General features: G+C 38.3%; 2 protein-coding genes across 3 annotated transcripts; one reads left to right on the top strand and one right to left on the bottom strand.

The window, feature by feature from the left end:
• The first annotated feature begins 272 nt into the window (after positions 1-272).
• On the top strand, positions 273-18968 carry gpr137c (G protein-coupled receptor 137c). 2 transcript variants are annotated; one of them, XM_057343141.1, is made up of 7 exons: positions 273-945; positions 10512-10561; positions 11982-12210; positions 12532-12681; positions 15429-15554; positions 15809-15933; positions 16576-18968. In XM_057343141.1, the coding sequence occupies exons 1-7, from the start codon at positions 553-555 to the stop codon at positions 16799-16801; spliced, it is 1299 nt and encodes a 432-aa protein (XP_057199124.1). In that variant the 5' UTR covers positions 273-552; the 3' UTR covers positions 16802-18968. The 2 variants fall into 2 exon arrangements, with proteins under 2 accessions (XP_057199124.1, XP_057199123.1); XM_057343140.1 differs by having other exon boundaries at positions 16573-18820.
• Positions 18608-23440, bottom strand: ero1a (endoplasmic reticulum oxidoreductase 1 alpha). The gene is made up of 16 exons (XM_057343138.1): positions 22961-23440; positions 22683-22802; positions 22511-22594; positions 22398-22436; positions 22219-22295; positions 22031-22104; positions 21751-21871; positions 21513-21559; positions 21401-21412; positions 21286-21312; positions 21109-21201; positions 20669-20915; positions 20506-20575; positions 20338-20424; positions 20117-20253; positions 18608-20034 (listed from the first exon to the last, which is right to left on the bottom strand). The coding sequence occupies exons 1-16, from the start codon at positions 23045-23047 to the stop codon at positions 19971-19973; spliced, it is 1386 nt and encodes a 461-aa protein (XP_057199121.1). The 5' UTR covers positions 23048-23440; the 3' UTR covers positions 18608-19970.
• Positions 23441-23788: the final 348 nt, after the last annotated feature.

Genomic DNA, 23788 nt, shown 5'->3' with positions numbered 1-23788 from the left:
AACCGGAGGCAAGGCATGTCAAAAGATAAATGATTGGTTATTTAAAAGTAGGCGGTGCGTGCTGAGCCTTAAGGCGAGCAGCTCAGAAAAGCTACCATTTCGGTTCAAACCTCATAGAATGATCCCATTCGCGTCTATTCGTTTTAGAGCCAACATGGCGACCCAAGCGTATCAGTTTCCAACATCTTACCATTGGTCAGTAGGCGGGGCTCGAGCTGCAGCTGATCGCTCCTTACATTAGATAGCGTTTTTCAGAGTTGCCTTTTCTTTGCTCAGAGAGAGCTTCTTTGTGGAGGGGTCTCTGTTTTTTACTTATTTGATTCTTATTTGATCTCGCTTATGAACATCCAATCATCTGTGCTCATCTCATCATCTAATAGGATACCAACTTAGGACACTCTGTATAATTGTATTGTCTATCTTATATGTCACGTGTAATTAAGTTTGACGTTTCTCAGATTCATATACATTTCTGACGTCTACATGAAAAGTTTGGGGCAGTTTTAACGCTTTATTAGAGCGTTCTGGATAAGTCGCGCGCATCCCGTCGATATGTTGTTTTTTCTACAAAACCAGGTCAGTGTTTGGACGGACCCATCATCATCATCAGAAACAGCAGTCGAACAGATCGGGGCTGCTGTCCCCCCGTCCGTGCAGCTCGGGCTCACGGTGCTCTACACGGTCCTGTACTCGCTGCTCTTCGCGTTTGTTTACCTGCAGCTCTGGTTGATTCTGCACTACGGACACAAGCGCTTCAGCTACCAGGCTGTTTTTCTCTTCCTTTGCTTGCTGTGGTCGGCTCTGAGGACGACACTCTTCTCGTTCTACTTTAAAAATGTTGTGGAGGCGAACCGGCTGCAGCCTTTGCCTTTCTGGCTCTTGTATTGTTTTCCAGTCTGCCTGCAATTCTTTACACTGTGTCTGCTCAACCTTTATTTCACTCAGGTGAGTCCCTGCATATACACGATATTTAAATTCGTCTGCGCATGAGAAGTTGGGAAATAAATTGCATTTGACCTTCTGAGAATTAGTTTGAGGTGTTTTTGCATTCAGAGTTATTTCATGCAAGGCACATCTAAGTTGGTCCCTCCCATCGAATGTGTTTACTTCATGTGACTGACTTTGAACTTTATGCTGTATGTACTGTATGAAGCAATTCTTTGTTTATACTACTGTTTATTCCCAAATTATGTAAACATCAAACATTTAGTTCTTGGTTAACAGATAACATTCAGTCAATTTAATTTTGTTATGCGTATAGGTCATTCCCATGTCTTGTGTTGTATTATGCAGCACCGTGGTCCTGGAGGGACGTTGTTTTGTCCAAGCTGTAGGGCTGAAATGACAAAGCTTCTCTGAAATATTCAGACATTCGCCGCCTCTATGATGCCACGACATGAGCGCAGCTGGAGGTCAACAGTTTCTATTCTCAAGCTCCTCTGCTTGACCACAACAGATTAGTTGACAGGAAAGTCTGAATGAGGTCTATTATTGAGGCTTTTGGTCCATCCTTCCACCCATTGTGGGATGCTGAATTCTTGGCCGTCTGTGAATGCATAACCTCATCATGCGGGGAATGAAATATCGTTTATCTCTAATGCCTCGTTCATTTTTGTCTGAACATTAGAGTCGTTTTTATTTAATTCTGGAAGCATTGAAGACGGTCAAACACCAGACATGAGAGGTTTGTTAGTAGTGTCCAGAGGTTGGCAGTTATTTGTTATCCGTGGATCTTATGAGGACCCGGGAGGTCTAACTGTTGCAGTTGTTTACTGTTTATATCGAAGCATTAATATCAGAGTGTGAATGTTTTGCTGTTGTTTATTGTTTTGCTTATTTGTTGCCTGTTGCTCTGGAGTTCTTGCCTCACTTCAAAAGATTAAGGCCAGACAGATCCTTCTGTGTTTTCACCATAAAAGGCAATAAAAATATGTTTCAGAATGTAATGCAGTTTTTAGAATAACCTTGTCATAAAGTTCAGAAATAGCCCTGACATGTTTCATAATATTTTGATATGATGGGGACTCTGGGGATTTAATTTGCAATAACATATGTACATATTAGATTCTTTATCTTATTCAATCTGCAAGCCCAACAAATGTGTGCTCTGCCCTTTCTGTCCCGTCCGACATCAGTCGAGCTCTAATATTAAACTGACTTTGCTTGTATTGCATTTTATTTCTTCCACAGTCAGCACACAACACGGTTACACATTGAAACCTGAATGACAGGCCCTGCGGTCCTTTTTTCAGATTTATTGACATCTTTTGTTTTATGCATCTTCCAGACATCCACGTCTGCAGCCTTTCTCCCTAACACCCGCGCTGAGTTGCGAAGGGTCACTTGAGCGAGAGTTAGCGTTTGTTTGTGTGAATCTCTCGGGAGCTATTTGAGATGTGGGCACCGTACCGACGCTGCCTGAACTGCGCGAGTTGGCATTTGAAGCCGCAAACCAATCAGAGGCACCTGCTGCAAGAACATTACATCACCCTGCTCAGTCCTGTTCTATTCCAGGCACAACAAAAGGGGTGTGCAGCATTCTGTTCTGAGAGCAGCAGCTACGCAGACAAAAACGGCAAGCACCCTGAATCCGATCTGTCAGTGGGAAACGTTTTGGATCGGTGGGGCGAGATGATCAAGCGGGTGGTTTAGTGTGGCGCAGTGATGTCACATGAACTGACCTCTGCGTGGGCTTGTAGTGCTGCTTTGTCTGAAAGGTGACGAATGAATCTTCAACATTGATTCAAACTACCCGCTAACTCGATGTAGAGATTGAATAGTTGCTGCAGAAATGGGTTAAAGTGATAGTTCACCCAAAAATAAAAAATATTATAATTGTTCACAGTCATGTCATTTCAAACCTGTATGACTTTCTTTCTTCTGCAGAACACAAAAGAAGGTATTTCGAAGAATGTCGGTAACCGAACAACATCAGCCCCCATTGACTTCCACTGTATGGGCACAAAACCACTGAGACATTTCTCAAAATATCTTATTTTGTGTTCTACCGAAGAAAGAGTCATATACAGGATCTGAATGACATGAGGAGGGTAAATAAATGATGACAAAACTTTTGGGTAAGCTATCCCTTTAACTTGATTTTTCATATGCGAGGATCACTTATATTTAGTGTGTGCTGGAGCTCAAAATGACTTCTTTTACAGCCGAGTGAGAAAAAGGTCTGTAGTTTACTGCATCTGCAATACTGTAAATAATGTGTTTTATTTCCTACGACGACTCTGTCATATTTCACAGTTTTCCTTTCTTGTCCCAGAGGAAGAGCCAAAGTGATGACCAATTAATTTTTCAGATTACACTTTCAGCATCTCCGTATGGAGGAAACGCATTAAAGGCGATAGGACTGTTTACATGAAGCAGTAATTCCCCCGTGAATCACGCCTGTGATTTCTGCATGTAGGTGTGTGCATCACACGAGAGCTTATCTGTGCAAAGAAAAAAGATGGGCCATTTTTCACTCGTGTATTATTTTTTGCTGTTAAAGCAGCTGGTCTGCAGTTTTCGGTTCCTCAAGGACCATTCTGAGGTTTATTTTGAACATCACTCTTTGCCATTAGCGCTATTGTTCAGACAAGAGCTAAAAGTCATGGCTAAAACAGCTGCACGGGGAAATTTGGACCTGCTTAGAGTTTTGCAACATGATGATGTGGGAAGAGTTTAAATGTATTACCGTGGTAAAACTGATTGATGTTTCTAATATTTAAGCGGTTTGTCGAAGAGAGATGTTTCATGTATTAGGTAGACAAACTGAGTTTTTGCCATAAAATTCAATATAGCTTGAGAGACATAGGGAGCAGATATGTATTATAATATATAGTAACATTTAGCATTATATACTGTATACAGTGCTTAACAAATTTATTAGAACAAGTGTAAGTTTTGTCCACAGCTGCCCTAAACTAACAGTATTTGGTAATTACCTAAATCAATTTTATGTTTCTGTAATGGTTAATGATACACCAGTATGTGTAAGCTTTTTAGTCACAGAAGTATTTCTAATGCAAAAATATACAGAAATTGTTATAAAATTGATTGTTTTACAAGAAAGGCAGAAAAAACAGTAAAGCATTTTATTTTTTTACAGATGCCCAATTACAGTCAGTAACAACGGACACTGGAAAAAGTACATAAAAACATTGCCAGCAAGAAAGCCAAAGTAGGCCATACAAAATATCAAGTTTTTTGCTTATTATGTGCATAAAGACTATTTAGTTATTCCAGTTTGGTATTTGCTTAATAAATGACGATAAAATGTTTGGTTTTAAACAGGTTTTCGACAAATAGAGAGAGAAAAAGAGAGAGCAGACAATAGAGACTGGATAAGGGCTGTTTTTTATTTGGCTCAATAAAAAAAAAACACCCAGAAGAACACTGCAGTGTTGTTAAGTTTTTAAGCTTAAGCAGACACATTCCGTTTTTTTGTGTTGTTTTTTTCACACGACTGACAAGTCTCTGATGGGGCTAAAATGATATGGTCTGACTTATCTGTCATCTAACAGCTATAAAAGTTTGATCGAATTAAAATGATGAAAATTTGCTTTGAATTTGACAAAGCTTCCCAGTTTGTTTTTGCAGCAGCATCAGCTGGAAGAGTCTTGTTCATTTGCCAAGAAATTCTTTTTATACCCAGCCAAACAGAGGCATCACCCCCACACGGCTCTAAATGTGGTCCATAAGAGCTTAGTGGAATGTTGTTGTTTTATTCTGCACAAGCCTCCTGTAAGCTTCTTTGTCTTGGTAAACCACCTCCAGATATGCCCATTTGGTATTAGGATCATTGAGATGTTCATGCTTCCATACATTTATCCCCAGTGATTCCATAAATGTATGGCCACACAATCGGGTCGGTAGCAGACCTTCGCCACCTTATCTGTTTAACAAGCAACTTCTAATAAAGCACCTGTTTATCTTGCTGGTTGGCTGGTTCTTACGGGGATAAATCTCAATTTGCCCTTTTGACAGCTGGTTCAGGCTAGAATTTTTTTGAACGGTAATGATTTTAGCAGTTGTGTTGTTGTGTCAGGAGAGATTTAGGACCGCTGTTGTTAATCTGTAACTAGGCCACAGTATCTTTGGCCGGGATCTCTAGGTCCGGTGGACCTGCTTGTCTAATATTGTAAAGAAGTGGGTAATGGGGACAGCCCACAAGAGCATTGAAGGAAAACAGCTTTTTCATCTCCATGCTTCCTAAATTAGCTACTTGTTTGTTTTGTGGTAAACACAGTTGTTTTTTTTCACCCTGATGTTGTATATATGACACAAAAGGAGATATTTTTGAGAAATTACTCTATGAGAAATGTTTCCATACAATGAAAGTCAATGGGGTCCAATGTTGTTTGGTTACCAGCGTCCTTCAAAATATCATCTTTTGTGTTCTGCAGAACGACAGAGAGTGTCAGAACATGTCTGCATGTGAATGTTATATAAGGCTTTGTGTAACGTTGGGTCTGTCCGGGACATATACAATATGACTCATTCAGTTTGGGCTTTGTAAAGAATTCCAGAATCCAGCATCACTTCTGCTCCCCAAACACACACTTGCCTGCTTGAATGACCACAAGCTATTCAGAATCAAGTAGAAAAGTGGGAATGTGTCCCAAGGGTTTAAAACAGGTTTCTTTGAATCTGTCCTTAATGTCTAGAAGAGAGACAGTGTATTCTATAACCCGGGCTTATCTGTTATGGTCTCGCAATAGTGCATTGTTTGGTACAGTTTTTATTTGTCGTATAATGGGATAACCCCTGTGGTTTGGGCGTGAATCTGCCATCCTTTGAGCTGGATGCTGTTCATCCTTCAATTTTGTGGCCAATGGGCATATCAGGCCAATCTTATGGCTAATTTGTATGAATTTGTACATTGTGAATTATTAAATGGACAGTTCACCCAAAAATGAAAATTCCGTCATCATTTACTCAGCCTCAAGTTGTTTCAAACCTGTATCAATTTTATTGTTCCACTGAACACAAAAGAAAATATTTGAAGGAATGTTTGTAACTGAACCGTTCTGGGGCACCATTGACTTCTATAGGAAACGAATCTACCATGGTAGTCAATGGTGCCCCTGAACGGTTTGGTTTCCTACATTATTCTAAATATCTTCGTTCGTGTTGAACAAAACAAAGAAATGTATAAAGATTTGAAACAACACGAGGCTGAGTAAATTATGACAAATTCATTTTTGGGTGAACTGTACCTTTAAAAAAGCAATTCTGAAGCTACAAGAAAGCTGATCGTACTAAAACATATGAGAATGTAAGAATCCATACGAATTAGCCCATAAGGACATATGACTCTGAACAAAAGTGTGTATAACACAAGTAATCAATATTTTTTTATCATTTTTCCTGTATAAAGACTATAATATATATATAAACACTAGCATAAAGATATTGGCCTTTAAACTTGAACCATCATACATGTGCATTTTTGCCATAAATGTACATATTCTCTTTTGAATTTGCTATGACTGCACACAAGAGAATTTCTCAGTCGATTTAGATGTTTTCCGTGTGAGCTGTAAAAAACAATCTCGCATTAAAACGAGCATAAAAGTTCAGGTTGATGAATGGCTGGTTTGAAAGCTCCTCAGGGCCTCTTGACATGGGGCGCTGAAGGGGAAAGCGTGTGTTCGCAGGCCTGCGTTCTGATTACCAAGAAGGAAAACAGGAAATGAAGAGTTCAGCCATGTAAACGCGTCAGAAGGCCTCAGTGTCCGGGCAGATGAAAGCTTTCCTTCTCTTCGGCTTTGGTAAATCAGTCATATGGACTGAGCGGTTGCATGTGATCTGTTGTCAGGCTGAGCAAACCAGAGACGTGTCTGTGGTTTTCCAGTCGGGTGTGCAGCTGCTCCCGTGGATTCTTTACGCAACAGAGAGAACTTTCAGCATAGTTCTGGATTGAACTTGTTTGGATGTCAAGCAAAGAGATCTGCATTACAATCCTCGGCATAAAAAAAATGAAAGGGCATCTTGCCTGTGTGTCACGAGCAGTGTTGGGTGTAACTAGTTACTAAGTCATTAGTTACTGTAATTTAATGACTTTTCCCTTGAAAGAGTAAAGTAAGGGATTACTCTAATTTTTCTGTAATTTAATTACAGTTACTTCTGATGTCATTGAAATAAATACAATACTGGAATTGACATTAAAACTTTTAAATTCATTCATTAATGTATAATTCTCACATTTGTAATACTTCAGTCAGTTAATAAGAGTAATTTATGTAGTTTTATATTATTTATTTGACTGAATTAAAAGAGCCGTTTCATGTCTATCCTTGAATCACTTAACTAATCAAAATTGATATCGGATATAGAAAGTAATTAGTAATAAGTGATTCAATACTTTTTGGAGAGAGTAATTTGTACAGTAATGTAATTACACGATTGAATATGTAATTAGTAACTAGTAATTAATTACTTTTTCAGAGTAATTTACCCAACACTGGTCACCAGTCGCGATAACCTTTCACACCGTCTGTAAAAGAGGAAGGTGTCTTGGTGTCAGAAGGTCTCATGACACTGAACCGCAGCTCTCTGCACTTTCAAAAATATGACTCTGTGTGATGTGGACGTCTCGTGGTAAAAATGCATTTTAAGGAAAGGAAACTAATGTCTGCATGTGGTTCGCAGAAAAGGCTCAAACCACATATCGCCCTGGGAGAACCGCTGCCCATTTTAAACCCATGAGAACCCACGGTGACACTGGTGATGATCTGGAAAGGTCCTTTTAAAGGCTTTCCTTGACTTTTTATTCAAGTGACATGTATTGAACATCTGGGATACGGCATGTGACAATGTGTGAGTTTTGAGTTGGAAGTCATGGGTTCGCATTTTATTGCAACCAGTTTGTGCCTGTCATGGTTCAACATTGATTTGTTCAGCCTCTCTCTCCATCTCATGTTCGTATTTGCTTTCATTTTTAGTGTTGTTCGCTAGGATTTTTACAAAATCCTTAATCTTTGACAGCATGGTCTCATACGAACATGAAAAACACACATCGTGACTTGTTGAAGAGTGCTCTTATGAATGTTCACAGCAAGATACAATGTTTTTGCGATATTTTTGATGCTTTATTTTGCCCGATGGGTGATAAATTGGGTACAAAAATCATGACTATTTTAAATCCTCTTATTCCCTGATCTCTACCTTTTCTGCACCTCGTGACAAACAAGCAATTGCAATATCTAATCTGTTAGTAGGCAGTGCCTGTGTTGAATGCGGAGCGTGCTGACCTTGTTTTTTTGCATGCGAGGCTGTGTGGTTTAGGGTGGGGAGCAGATAGATAGGAGCTTTTAACGCTGTGAGAGCTCAGCGCTCAGGGCTACATGGGTCCCCTGGGCCCGGCACTCTCTCGGGAGATGACGAACACGCTGCACAGTGTCTGTGTTTATTTTGGGAGGCTTTCTTCTGCATTGCTCGGCATGATGGTGTGTGCTGTCTGCTGCTTCCCGGTGGAGTCTGCTGACAGTGATGCTTATGAAAATGACACACGTGAACATGCGCACACACACAGAGTGTCAAATATTCGTGTGCGTTTTGTAGCTTTTTACATAAACACATAATCACTCATGGTGACAGCTGTATTATTTGTAATGGTGTATTGTTAAATAATTTAAATTACATTATTTTGATTATTACTTTTTGCATTTTGTGTAGTAGTTTAGTACTGAGGTTTGTTCATTCTTTTTATTTATTATATGTGTATGTATGTATATACCCCCTACTTTATTTATCCCTTATGCAAAAATGTGTGAGTTAGATGCCAAAATGTTGTAGTGGCTAAAGTTGGATGCGAGTGATCGCATTCAGAATAAAAGTTTGTGTTTACATATACAGACAGTATGTCTGTGTACTGTGCATATGTATTTTGTATTTATAAACGCATACATGTATATATATTTAGGAAATATTTACATGCATTTATTTATATTTACCGAGAAATAATTAATAATATAATAATAATAATAATCATCAATGAAAAAACATTTTTATGTTCATTTCTATTTTATATTTTTCTTAAATATATGCATGTTTGTGTATGTTTTTATAATGAAAAACGGTGACATGGTGACATTTTTATTTTCTCATGCCCCTTTAATGTTCTTTCTACTTAACATTAGCACAGTAAAATGTGTGAAATTTAATTCAGGTTATGATTTGTAGATCATTTATTTTTTATGTTTACTAATATTCCTAGCTTAGTTATTAGAACGTTGTGGTTTCAATCCCCAGGGAACACAGGCTGATAAAAAATGTATAGAAAGCCACTTTGGAAGTGTCTACCAAACGCATAAATGTACATATAAATGCATTATATGTCTTTTGAAGACAGAAAAGGCAGAAAGAGAAGTGTACATGCTAACAAGTACAGCATCTGCTTTTAGTTTTGAAATGTGCCACTGATGGCTGTCAAACACAGACTGTGTGTCATTCACATTCACACCGGTGAATACACAAGCTCATACTCTCCTACTGTGTTCACAGTTTTCCAGCCAGCCTGAGCCCGCTTGCTTCTGCTGAGCGGTCCTGATTCTGTAACTGAGGTTCATTAAGAACCAGTGTATTTTCTTGCATCAGAGTGTCACTATATTGATAGAGACGTCACGTGTCCAATGATCTCTTGATCTGATTGACTGATTTCTAGGATGTTGTCATGAGCATTTTAACTAGAGAGCTTCAGCGCTAAAATCTCTGTATTTGATCTGGAATTTAGACGTGAAGTGTGAATTTTCACTGTTGTTTCTTAAACTGAATGTTGGTTACAGAACAACGGCGTTACCCATTGACTTGCATTGGTTTTGTGTCCAGTAGAAGTGAATGGGTACTGCCATTGTTCAGTTACCAGCATTCTTCAAAATATCTTCTTTTGCGTTCTGCAGAAGAAAGAAAGTGATACAGGTTTGAAAGACCTTATACAATGTGGTATTTAATAGTTTAATATCGGTTCCATTTTGTGTTTCTGACTTGTGCCGTGTCTGATAATCTACAGAGTTTAATCTGACTGAACGCAGTGTTCTCTGTGTTCTGGTATTAGTGCTATGAAGTGTTGGGTTTGGGTAGTGTGTGAGTTCATATGTATGTTTATAGTGTACATCACCATCTAATGGATGTTCTGAACCCTGTTTGAACTGCCTGAAGGTCACACTTTGAAATGAGTCCATGCAGCTTTGTGGAGGCTTATCATCAACAACTGGTTGTGCAAGCTTTCGTAACCAAGCCTGGCCCAAAGGGTAGAGTAGTCCCGGTGACGAAACGTTTAAATCATTTAGCTTTCAGTGGTTATTAAGCTCTGATGGTGTTTGTTTAACTAGGAGATGTTTAAACAAACTCAGGTTTGGCCCGGTTACTGGTCATCTTATCTTTGCTTAAGCACGAGCCAGTCATCACTTAAAGTACAGATAGCACAACTGGCCTGGTGAAAACAACTTTTCTTTATAAAACTTGTCTTGAAATGTTTGTAAGTAGAAAAAACCTTTCTTTGTTTTCTTTTGCAGGTGATATTTAAAGCCAAAGCCAAATATTCCCCGGAACTAAACAAGTACAAGTAAGTAAGGACTTTCTTTTCATTGCTGTTGAGCGTTACAGTGTATTTTCACTTAAAGAGATGAAGATAGCACGACGGATAGCGGCAGAATAACTCTTTCTTGACTTTTTCAAGTACTAAACTGCAATGATCTCGCAAAGCAATTGTTTTGCTTTTTATTAAAAGTCATTTTTTTGGTGTATCTATTGACAGAAATGCAATATAACATACATAACTATGTGTTCAGAGGTGTATAAAGACCTTACATGATGAAGCATTATGGTTTTATTACCGTAGAATGAGCTATTTCTATCTACATACACCGCGGGTCCCCTTATATGGAATCTGCCATGTTGTTTCTACAGTAGCTCTAAACGGACAAACTGCTCTACAGAGCCGTTTCGTAAATACGTCATCTCCTTCGGCAAAGAAGTGAAAACGTGACCACATTTTGGCCACTGTAGTGCTTCGAAAGAGAGGGGTGGATTGATCCCTTGGTTGCATTTCACAACCTCACAGCTAGACGCCACTTAATTTCATACACTGGACCTTTAAAGTGTTCTCAGTTTACAGAAATTTCTGCTCAACATTTGCTTTTGTGTTCCATAGAAGAAGAAAAAATCATACAGGTTTGGGACGACATAATGGTGAGCTAGTGATTTCGTAAAGAAGACATTTTTTGGGATGAACTGTTATTTAGAATTTGAATGTCAGAAAAGTAAAAGCTATCTTAAAACAGACACTTTCATTTATTCCATTTGGACTGTCAATCTGTACAAATATGAGCTTTGATTGGGTGATTAAAGTCTGATGCTGAGTGAAAAGCTTGGATTCTGAGTCAGGATGAGTGCATGTGATGGCACAGAAGGGGAAGGGGGCAGAAGAAAGGATTGACACAGCTTGGACCCGACGGAGCTAAGCAACGGTTTTATGGTGCTCATCAGCAAGGTTAAATTTATGTCGTTTAGCTTTAGAGACTACCTTAAGGGCTTTCCCAATGCTTTTAACCTACGTAATGTGTCCTATTCCAGAGTTAAACAGTGACTTAAAATAACATGGGGACGGAACAATTCATTGTTTACTCATCCTCATGTCATTGCATATCTGTATGACTTTCTTACTTCTGCAGAACACGGAAGATGTTTTGAAGAATGTTGGTAACCAAACTACACTGACCCTCATTGACTTCCATTGTATGGACACAAAACCACTGAGACATTTCTCAAAATATCTTCTTTTGTGTTTTAAACAACATGAGACTGAATTTTGATTATTGGGTGAACTATCCCTTTAAGACTATGATATTGTAGATGTCTGATGTATAATTCTGTGGCTTTGCAAGAAACAGATACTGTATGAATCACATATGATTTACTTTATTCCTGTATGTTTGTCTAGTGTTGTGTGTAATTCTGTCTGACAGTCGTTCTCTCTCCGTCAGGGTACCTCTGCGTCTGGGTTTTCTACTGGCCAGTATCTTTTTCCTGGTGGTGAATGTGACGTGCGCCATGCTGGTTCAGGATGGCGCGGGCGAGAGTCAGGTGAAAGATGCCGTACTAGCGCGAGTGCTGATCAACGACAGCCTCTTCGTGCTGTGTGCAATCTCACTCGCCATCTGCATTTTCAAGATCGCTAAAATGTCTTCTGCCAACGTCTACTTGGAGTCAAAGGTCGGTGGGCAGAGATCATCTTGTGTTCTTGGATTTAGTGTTTTAACTAAGCAACAGCCTTTTTGTTTAATGTGACATTTGAACCACGTCTACATCACGATTGACGCACTTCAGCCTAGTTTTTTTTCAGGTGATGTTACCCACAACCCATTTTGTTTCAAGTTTAGTTTTTGCGCTCTATTATTCAGACAGAGGCAACTGTTATGTTTGAGTTTTTTATTATGCAAATATATTGGAATTCAATCACTTGAAATATGTTGAACTATCATTATTCTTTCAACACAATCTAAACATGATTATTTTGGGTTGAATGTGATTTAGGGGACATCAGTATGTCAGGCTACGGTCATTGGGGCAGTGGTCATCCTTCTGTACACCTCTAGAGCCTGTTATAACCTGGTTGTGGTGGCTCTTTCTCCTGAAGATCGGCCCAGCCCGTTCAATTACAGCTGGTACAATGTATCTGACCAGGTAGGTCAAACCATAATCATAGTCAATAACACACACTTGTATTAAAATATCAAGTGGTTTTAAGTAGACTACCCTATGAAAATCTCTTTAAAGCTTCTGTAACTTTTTTTTTTTTAAACGAACCAAGAATAAGTTATTGATAAGTACATATCAAGGTTAAAAACTCCTTATCGTGCCCCAATTTGTAATGGTAGGCTGTGCTAATAATGATTTATAAGTTACGATGGTTACGGTTGTGCAAGAAATGCACTTATCATTTTGATAACATTTTAAAGCAAAGTCATGGATTGCTGTGTTAATTGCACCATGGAAACAAACTTCAACTTTAACTTTGGAAAAAGTGAATTTTCTTTACAATATAAATAAGATGATGTATCGAAAACTAGGGCTGTTAAGTTATCTTTTTTCACTATTAGGATAATGCAGTAAAGCAGTGTTTCACATACAGATGCCGTTTGGACAGAGTTCTTGGACAAAGCAACAAAAATCAGCTTGTCAAGGGACAAAGAAAGGGCATACAAATTTCTCTTAAAAAAAATAAATTATAAATCTGAACGTCAAGGAAAAATTTGCATGACACAAAGTATGAGCCCCTTTATACAGTAGATGACATAAAGCTGGTAAACTCTTTTAAAACTTTCACGTGTCTCTGAGAGATCTGTACTGCTGGCAGTACAGTTAATCATCCATGTTGTTTTCATCATCCGTGTACGGCAGGAAAATGTATAACTTTAAAATGTATTCAAATCTGTCATTTTACTCATTTGCATATTTGTTCATTCCCCCATGTCCTGGTGTTATATTGTATCCTGTCAGAGTTGTGTGTGTTTGTTGATGGGCGAGCGTTTGATGAATTACCTACTGTAATACACGCTACATAATGAATAATTATTTCTGCACTCGTGTCATTGCGATAGATATCGACGGCTTCATTAATTCCAAATAAAAGTCATTCAACCCGGATTACATCGTCAGAATGAAACGATCCATTTGTGGGGATTTATACGGAAATGAGCTCTGCGGGGGAAAGGCTTTTGTTTTGTTATAAATAGCACAGGCAAGGGCTGCTGTGCAGTAAGCCAGCGGATGGATGACTGGCTGACTGCCTGCTGGTGACCCAGTTTATGTTCACCTCTGAGACGGCCAACAGGAAGACGAGGTTCCCCTGAGCAGTCTGTCCTCTCCTCTGACTCAGCTGGGTCTGTTTGGGTGCCTGTCTCTTTGCTTATTCTTCATAAAGCCATGTTGTTCGTCTCCTGTTTGGATGTGTTTGCCATTGTCTGCGTTTTGCTGGCAGGCATTTCATTCTGGGCTTGTTTACAACATTCCTCGTCTTGCGTTGCCTCTTTCTGTCTGTTTTCATGTCTGTGGTGTTTATTCTTTTGTTAGTCGTAGGCCAGTAACTGGGCTTTGTGTTTTGGGTGTATTTTGATGATAGTTCATTCGATCAGATATACAGTCAACATGTCTAAATGTTTTGCAGCTGGGTATTGATTATTTAGTTCACTAAACATGAAAAATGTCTCATATTTTATGCACCCTCGTACAGTCCCAGATGTATATGACTTACTTTTTTTAATCAAAAAGTTGGTTTGAGTATTTTTTTGACAGAAGTATAAAGGTTTTAAAATGTTAAAGCCGCAACATTATTGTCATGTTTTGTTAGTAAACATTATATTGAGAAAATTGCAATATACTACATGTATTTTAATTCCATATATTCTGATTTCTATATTTTCCATAATGTCTTCTTTACTACTCTATATTGTAAAGCTGCTTCGCAACGATACAAAATTGTGAAAAGTGCAAAAATAGTGAAAAGTGTGAAAATAAATTTGAATTGACATGAACTGAGAAAAGACATAAGTCCATTATAAAAGTGATACAAATGACTGCCGTTGGTAAATAACATGTTCTTCAGTGAAACGATAGGTATGTGAGAAAATGATTAATACTCTAAATTCAAACACATTTATATTATAAAACTACACTTCAATTTAGAAAATCATCGATTCTCATGTCTCCTGACTAGACAAGACATTTTTATTTCATGATACGTAAGCAATCTGATTCAGTTTTGTTATATTTATGTCACCATATTTGAATTTAGGGCTCAGATATGCTCATTTAATTTAATTATGATTTCTTTTTGAGATTTTTTTTCATTTTTGGTTGAACTAGTCCATTAAGTCAAAAGACGTTGACAATATGGTAAGCATTTAGCTTATTTATTTAATGCACAATTATTTCTACAGCGCTTTTCACGGTGCATATTGTTTCACAGCCGCTTTACAGAAAGCACAAACTTTACATTGCCAAACCAGAACAGTCTGTTATCAGGTTTTTTTTTAGAAATGTACCATTTTAAAATAATACAAACAATGCACTAATATCAGGTATACATATAAACAGAAAGAATGAATAAATGCATGTTGTGATAATAGTGATAATAGTAATACAATAAGTGCTATTCCAAAAATCCTATTATCTCTTACTTATCTCTGCAAATTAAACTGGGATAGTACAAAGTAAAATCAACACGCTTTAACTTTAAGATACTACTTTAGTACTGATAGTACCAAATGAATTGTTTTTCAATTACTGCCTTGTTTTCAATTGCTCCAGATTAAATGTGTCTTGCTGACTAAGATCTATTGACCTTTACACTGTCCCAATACATCAATGCGAACAAGAAATAAGAAAGTTCTCCGTGTTCAATTTGTCTCCCTATCTCTCTGTGTCTCCAGGCCGATGCGGACAAGATCAATGGAGAAGCCTACGTGGTCTTCGGGGTCATTTTGTTCTTCTGGGAATTGCTGCCCACCAGTCTGGTCGTGTTGTTCTTCAGAGTGCAGCGGCCCAATCAGAACCTGGTTAGAGTCTAATCCTGTGTCACTTCTCTAAAGCCCACGTCAGTAACACAGCTGGACACTTACTCAATGACGACAGCCTGTGATCGGCTTTTTAAAGCCCCGCAGGAAAAGCTGTTTTCCAATCAGATAGAATTAATTTAGAGGTCTGCTCCAGTCCACAGAATGGAAAACTACATACATGCTGCTTTATTTGCCTGTCTGTGTAAATGCAAGCATGTGGTTTTATTTATATTTTGTGTGCAATGTTTCCACAGACGCCCGGTGGTATGATCAACAGTCACAGCTTTAGTTCCAGGGCGTATTTCTTTGACAACCCTCGGCGCTACGATAGTGACGACGACTTGTCTAGAAACACATCTACGCGAGGAGAAAGATGCAGGTTTGTGTGAATAAATACAATTATAGGGGTCATATGACGCGAATAAGTGTTTTACTGTGTCTTTGGTGCGTTATAAGTTCCCCATGCATGTATTAGACACGTGAAATTGCAAATATTAAAGTGTCGGAACAAAAGATGCTTTCTATCTAAAAGCGAATGCTCACCCAGACCTGCCTGAAACGCCTCGTGTAACCACACCCCCACAAATCCACGTCAGTTCGTGGTATGATTTGACTAAGACCGCCCAAATGTATACGCAAGTAAGGTGGGCGTACCTGTCAGTTCAATTGCTTTGGAACCTGATGTTCCAAATATGTAAGAGGCGTTAGATTTCCGTCACACGCTTGCAGTATTCGACCAATCACTGCGCACTGGTTAACTGGCCAATCATAGCACACCTCGCTTTTCAGAGCGATGAGCTTTGTAAAAAATCTGCGCGTTTCAGAGAGGCGGGGCAAAGAGGAGATACAAACATGCACGGTATGTGGAAAATACAGCGTTTTTGAACCTTAAATCGTGTATACACATTGTATTACATCTAAAACAAACGATAATATTTGTTTTAGCTGCGTCATATGACCCCTTTAAATAACCTAGATTTTTTTAATGTCATTAATCTTTTGGGTTTTGTTTTTCCAGCAGTATCATGTCATCCACACCTCAAGCGGGCCCAAGTTGGTACGGTTCGATCCAGAGGAACGGCAGCCTGACGGGAATCCCCCACCTGCTGAACGGACCTCAAACATCAACCGCCCCCCTTCTCTTCGCTTGCGGCAACATTCAGACCAACCAACACCATAACTACTATTCCACACCCCAGAATTACTACTCGCCCTCTCAGACACACTACGCCACCCCTCAGAATTAATGCTGGATTTATCTAGACTCGGACTGGACCGCAAGTCTCTCGGACATCTTTAAACAATGCTTGTGGGTGTCTTTCCCTTTATTCAAATGATCCGCCATCTGCAGTGCACCGGCCTAGCGAGCGGATTTAAAGGGACCATAAATGAGGTGACACAGCTGATATGACACTAAACAGTGCACTTTATGTCAGAGTTTCTTTGTGGTATACTGGCGAGGTTCAGCGGTAAGCGCAACTGACCAAAAGCTCCCTAAAGATGTTCCCGTCCCTCTGTTTTCCTTAAAACTACCGATTTCATCAGACGTTCATGGGTTCAAAACACAATGATATCCCAAGAGTCTGTGGCACATGGACTCCTCTCAGCGTGTTTGGATGTGTTTTTTGCACTTATTGTGGGCCTGTATTTTGTGTTTGGATGGATAGAATAGTTCAAGAGCGTTTATTATATTCTCTTTGAGAAAGAGCCCGTTGAGATTGTCCTATGTCTTTCTTCCAAGAGGTTTTTGGAGACCAAGTGAAAAGAATTATCAATATTTCGGGTACGTCCAGGGGCGTCACTCACTAGGTACTATGATCCAATTTGTGCACTACACATGAAATTCATGTGACTTTCAATATTATTACTTTGCCAAAGAGCCTGTGTTTAAATCCAGGCTTCAGCAGATTTCCATGCTTCCCAAAGGTGAAGAATGCGAAAGACGAGATGAAAAATCGAGCGTTGATTTTTCTTGTGGTGTGTTTGAATGTACCAAGCGTGAATAGAAGGCTAACTCTACTTACACTGTCTTATATTTAGGTACTTAACTAGGCTTGTGGACGAATCTACCCACGTATTTTCAGTACGCATATACTGTCGTGACATCTTTCATCAAAATCCAGCTCATTGTATCAAGCATATCATTCTCCAGGGATGCCTAAAATGGTGCCATCGTAAAACTTTCCTAGAGAAAAACACATTGCACATTGTTTGTATGTTTCATAAGCTTTATTCCTACATAATTGTATTTCTGGAACGTGATTGGTCAGCAGTTGATCGTCTATATCCAGATTAAGTGAAACGCCCCCTTCCATTCCACTAAAAAGGAATTTTGTTTTTTAGTAAATGAAAAAATATTTGTCTATTTTTATCGATTTGCTTCCCCATGTGCATTACGGACTACGTGAAGTTGACAATCATTTGGCTTATGCAATCATTAAATGTGTAGCCGCGTGGGGGTCCATGTTTTAAAGAGCCCAATCTGAGTTTATATCACATACAACGAACGAATGAGACTGTAAGGTTGGAGCTCTAATGGTTTAGGCCACCTGCTCTAAAATTATTTTTAATTACATTTATTTTAATTTTAAATTGTATCATGCAGGGTTTTGATGATCTGGTATAAAAAAGTGGTTGGATTTTAATTGATTGGATTTTTAAAATCAGCCTCAAGTGACTTTAATTCCCTATAGCTTATTGTTTTCCAGCTGATGTGTAGCATATGTGTGAAGCTATTCAGGTAGGACTGAACAGTGAGCATCAATTGATGGGATTGTGCATTTAATGCCGAGTCATACGCGTAGTTCTAGGGATTGTGGTCGGTTCAGTGTGATGTCATTTCCTGGCATAAAAAGAGGCTGTGTATGAGTTTGTTTTCGTTATTTTTTTCTGATTAAAAAATATTTTACTGTGAAATGTATCATATTGTTTCTCGTGTCTTGCAAAAGAGCAAGTTAAGCTTTTATTATAATTTCTTTAAATGTTTTGTTCGAGGCCAATGAATGTAACTTGTTTACCCATGTTCATAGTCCATTAAAGATGTACACAAGCACTACCATTTCAAAAATAAAAGTTTTATTGCACTGTTTTAGTAAAAAAGTTGATTTGTCTTATTGTGTTTCATGTTGTAATTCTTAATGACAGTTGTGTAATATATTGAAGACAAAATTGTAAAAATAAAAACCCTCAGAAATTTCACTACAAAAGTCCAAACATCAAAGCATTAAGGGATAGTTCACCCAAAAATTAAAATTCTGTCATTATTTACTCACCTTCTCATTTCAAACCTGTTTGACTTTCGTTCTTCTGCAGAACACAGACGAAGATATTTTGAAGAATGTTGGTAACAGAGAACCATTGGTCCACTTTGACTTGCATTGGTTTTGTGACTGTGCAATAGAAGTCAATGGGGACCAACGGTTTTTGGTAACCAACATTCTTCAAATTAAAGAAAGTCATACAGGTAAGAAAAACCAAGAGGGTGAGTAAATGATGAAATAATTTCTACTTTTTGGTGAACTATCCCTTTAATTCAAAATTATTGTGTACATTTGTGAAATGTTAAAGACTATTTTCAAGTGTATGATTAACTGTAGAATTAAAACATCCCTGTGTCTTCTCCAGCGTTTTTTGCTTCAAAACACCAGTGTTCGTTTCTCTTGAGAACCCAAGTCTAATTGAGTTTGTTTCTTGGCTGAACTTCTGGCCACAATTGAATTTGCATTGGTTAAGTCACATTGGATCCTTGGAAACAGCAGGAATTAGGCCAGAGTTCCTTGTGAATCTGAGGTCCACGGCCAAGACGAAAAATATTACAGTTGCCTATTCAGCACTTTATAATTCTGACCTGTTGGATTAAGATTTTTAGATTTTTTGTGTTAGAGAGGTTTGGCTGTGTTTACATATATAAACACAGCCAAACCTCTCTAACACACAGAAACAATAAACATGAGCACACCTAACTTAAAAGTGTTAATGAACAACAATATTCCAAAACAAAAGTGCTCCATTCATAAAATGCAAATCATGAAAATGCAATCCATATGTTCATAACTTAACATGACTTAAATAATCATTTATGAAAAGAAATTGTAACTGTACATCTGCAAAATATACAAATGACTTTGATAAAAATCCCTTTTGTAAACCATTTTGCACTAGATTTTATTTATGTATTTCCATTGGAGCTTGTAGTTCCATGTAGTTTTTGTTTACCTGTTCAATACTTCCTAAGCAATATTTCACAAAACACATTTCTATGTTCTGTAGAACGATTCCTAGCAACAGATTCAGACTAAACTGCTCAACTTCAGTGAGGTTGAACGGTGTATAAAGTACAAACGACTCTTAAGACAATCATTTATTCATCCTGGGGGCGAAAGCTGTGTCATAATCCATTAGGGTTGACTTTTTCAGTCACTGTTTCAGCGCTGACAACAACGACCGAAAATTCTCCAACTCTCTGACACTTGTGGAGATTCTAAAAAAAGTCACGAGACAACATTTAGACATTTAAGAATATTACAATTTTAAAAATCTGAAAAGATATTCCCTGATATTACCTTCCAAAGGCATTGAACAGGGAGACAATCTCCTGGCGACTCAGCTGGAAAGACAGACTGCTATTTCTTGTGTTAGGCATGGCCTCTATTTGCCTTTCTGAGAACAGGATTTTGAGGGCTGTTCCCAGGCCCTGTGTCTACAAGAGACATTCATTCGGTCATTCACATATCAATGGTTGCAAACACTTTTCTTCCAAGCAACATAGTCTTTATTGTCTTACCTGCAATTTGCCCCAAAGTCTGCATTTAAAACATTCAACACAGTCCATGATGCGTGAAATGTTCTTAAATGTACGCTTGAAGTCCTCCTAATACAAGGATGGATAAACAATTGTATAACTTCATTAACATTGCGTTTCTGTAAAATGGTTTCAATAAGAGTCACTCACTTTTAGTTTCAAAGCTTCTTTCTTATTTCCCGCAAATAGTGTGGTCTCATCAAAATGCAGCGGAAAAGATCTATAAGTGAATAATCAGATGTGCAAGTTCACACTATTAGACCCTAAACATCTGAATCATTCAACTTTTACACAACTGCTGCAATGATCTTACTTTGCCACTTGGAGGAGCTCTAAAAGCATGTTCTTGTTTTCTGCATCCTGCACAGACTGGCCGGTGTACAAATGAAAAGCGGGCCGCTCAAAATAAGGGAGGACTTTTGCCAGAGCACGCAACTCAATGAGGTACAGGAAGTAAAGGTTCCGTAGTCTCTTTGGCCCCTCCCCTTTTGTCAGCTCTTTGTCAAACCTCACCTGGAACTCAGAGACATTGTGACCCCACTTCATCTCGAACCAGTTCTCTAACCAACCAAATCAAAAGGAGAAACAAGACAAGATGAAGTGGATTCAAGCACACTTTTTGTCGGAACTTCCAAAACTAGATCCAATGGGATTTCTATCATAATGGGATCAAACAAGAATCTTGTTAGAATTCAATTAGATTCTATTTGATAACAGAACCTTGGACTGTACTTGCAACAGGATGTGACTCACCATCTAGAAGATATCTGGCACTGAGGTGTATGTTTATACTGGCGTGAAGTCCTGATATTAGTCTGAAGAAAGCTCGTTTTTCAACACACAAACCTGTAAAAAACAATCTCGGATAAAAATGTACAAAATGAAAAATGAGATTTAGTGATAACGCACTCATTTAGTGCGGACACGTACCCTCAAGCCAGCGGTGGAATCCCTGACCTTAATAAAGAAGTAAGTAGACTTGTCAGTGTCTATCTGAATGAATTAAATGTAAAAAAAGATTTGATTCAGAGAAATGCAATATTACAGTCAATGTCTCCTAAAGGAGAAGGAGAGAGAAAAGAAAGAGAGCAGATTAGAAATCCGTCCAAAAAATACGCAAAATTTAATTCTAAGACTATGAATGAAAACATGCTTACCGCTGTTGGACACCAAAGGATTCAGTGGTCGTTTAACTGAATACGGTCTGTAAATATAATTTTTGTGATATATTTAAGATCACGTTGTCATTGCATTGAAATGCACATTCATTTGATATATTACAACTTATACTGCCTTACAAATGCATTGCTTTTCTGCAAAACTGCTTCAAAACGATATGCATTGTAAAAAAAAAAAACGCTTAAAAAATAATTGTGACTCGAATTGAAGTTTTACTTGAAACAATTCTCCTCATATATGCTGTTCCATATCTGCCACGCCTCTGGTCCTTTATAACCAGTGAAACGCTCAGGGTTCAACAGGAGGTCAACATACTGTGACTGCGGTGAGTCTTCGTCTGAAAAATACACAAATCAATGTTTACGGCCTTTAACGTACAAATAAGACATTTAACTGGACTTGCAACCCAATATGTACTTGCTTTTTATCAAAGAAATTAGATTAAAGGCATGTTATTCTAGGTGAATTGCAAACCTAAAAATAAGAGCGAACGTACCATCTAACATGCAGAAGCGGTCGGATTCGTCGTCGTGTTTCTTCCATTCACTGAGCGCCTGACGCGTCTCATCACTATACAGCGAGACATGGAGTAAGAATTCACAACATTATGCACCATGTCAGGTTACATTTTCTTTTTTGTGAACCGTCCTTTTAAGTTCTACAATAACACAAAATCTGCTATACCTTAGGGAACCATTGACAGCTCCAAGTTTCTCAGTCACGTCACATCCTTCTACATCCTGACTGGTTTCCTCTGAATACTATGATGAAACAGAAAACATCAACACCCGCCTGCACAAACATCTGTAGAAATACATAATATCACTTTCTTATAAACAATAAAGTGAATAGAGGCCTGATACCTTATAACTGCTGGACTTAATGCTCTCAGGTACCTCACCCTGCACAGAAATAAACAATGTTAATTCAGTTACTTACGAAAATGAAATAGAAAAAAATCAAATTAATCTCGTACTGGTGTGCATGATTTCACAGCACAATACGTGAGTCCACATTGACTGTGATCACTCCAGAATGGACAAGGGTTGTTTAGATTGACCTGGTGATCATATAACATGTTAGAAACGGAAAATCTCAGTAAGAGGGCAAAATTACAACCGACATGTTTATTTTCCACAATCAACGACCTTGTAAAACCTGAAATAATCAGATGAAAGCAGTTTTTGCAGTTTGGGAAAGATGTCTTTATTGTTGAATCTGTCAATGGTCTCAACATCACATGCACAGTCATCCAGGGTCCCAGTGACCTACAACAAACATTAAATCACTCAATTACTCACGACACAAAGGTACAAAACATTGTATTGCAATGGTTTTCTGATACATACCATAGTACAAGTCATTTTCATTTACCGTAGTATTTACATGGTATAAAAACATGATCTTTTAAATGATGAGGTCTCACCTGGCAGAAACACCTGTGCGCAGCTGATTCTGCTGTAGTCACGTGGACGCTGGCGAGCACAGACACCAACAGCATGAAAACTTTCATGATGAATGAAACCGGTTCCGCAGGAAATGTTGTTCTGTTAGTGCTCTCTTGTTGTAATGATGCGATCGGCCGTGTTTGTGTTATGTGTATTTCCAGGGAATCACACGTCACCTCTCAGATCACTTCCGATTCAATCCGCCGGTACGTGAACTACGTGACTCAATTATTTCTGCGATATGATTTAGCGCTGCAATGATGACAGTTTTCTCTGCTGGCCGAGGTCTAATACTAAAACGCATTATGACTATAGCAAAACATGAATATTTAACACAGTGAATACATTATTTTATAATTGGCGCCCTATAGACGGCAACAACAAAATATAAATATTATTTTAATGACGCAGATTCTTTCTGAACGTTGGTGTTTTACCGGCGAATCTGTCAGGCTGAAATGTGAAATAAGCCGTAGTAGTTTCGTCAAATTAAAATCGCCACATTTCCTATGCACGAAAATTGCGCTACATACAGGTCTCCACAAGATGTCACCGACGTTCTGTGTCCAGAACTGAAAATAAACAACCTTGAGTAAAAGCCATAGTTTTTTTTATTTAGGCAAAATGAAACATACATTTTTGTACAAGTGCAAGGGGAGATTATAATATCTATCTATCTATCTATCTATCTATCTATCTATCTATCTATCTATCTATCTATCTATCTATCTATCTATCTATCTATCTATCTATCTATCTATCTATCTATCTATCTATCTATCTATCTATCTATCTATCTATCTATC

This window comes from Triplophysa rosa, linkage group LG10 (assembly GCF_024868665.1).
Source record: "Triplophysa rosa linkage group LG10, Trosa_1v2, whole genome shotgun sequence".
In the NCBI taxonomy this organism is placed as follows: Eukaryota; Metazoa; Chordata; class Actinopteri; order Cypriniformes; family Nemacheilidae; genus Triplophysa; species Triplophysa rosa.
This window is presented reverse-complemented; position numbering and strand designations above follow the sequence as displayed.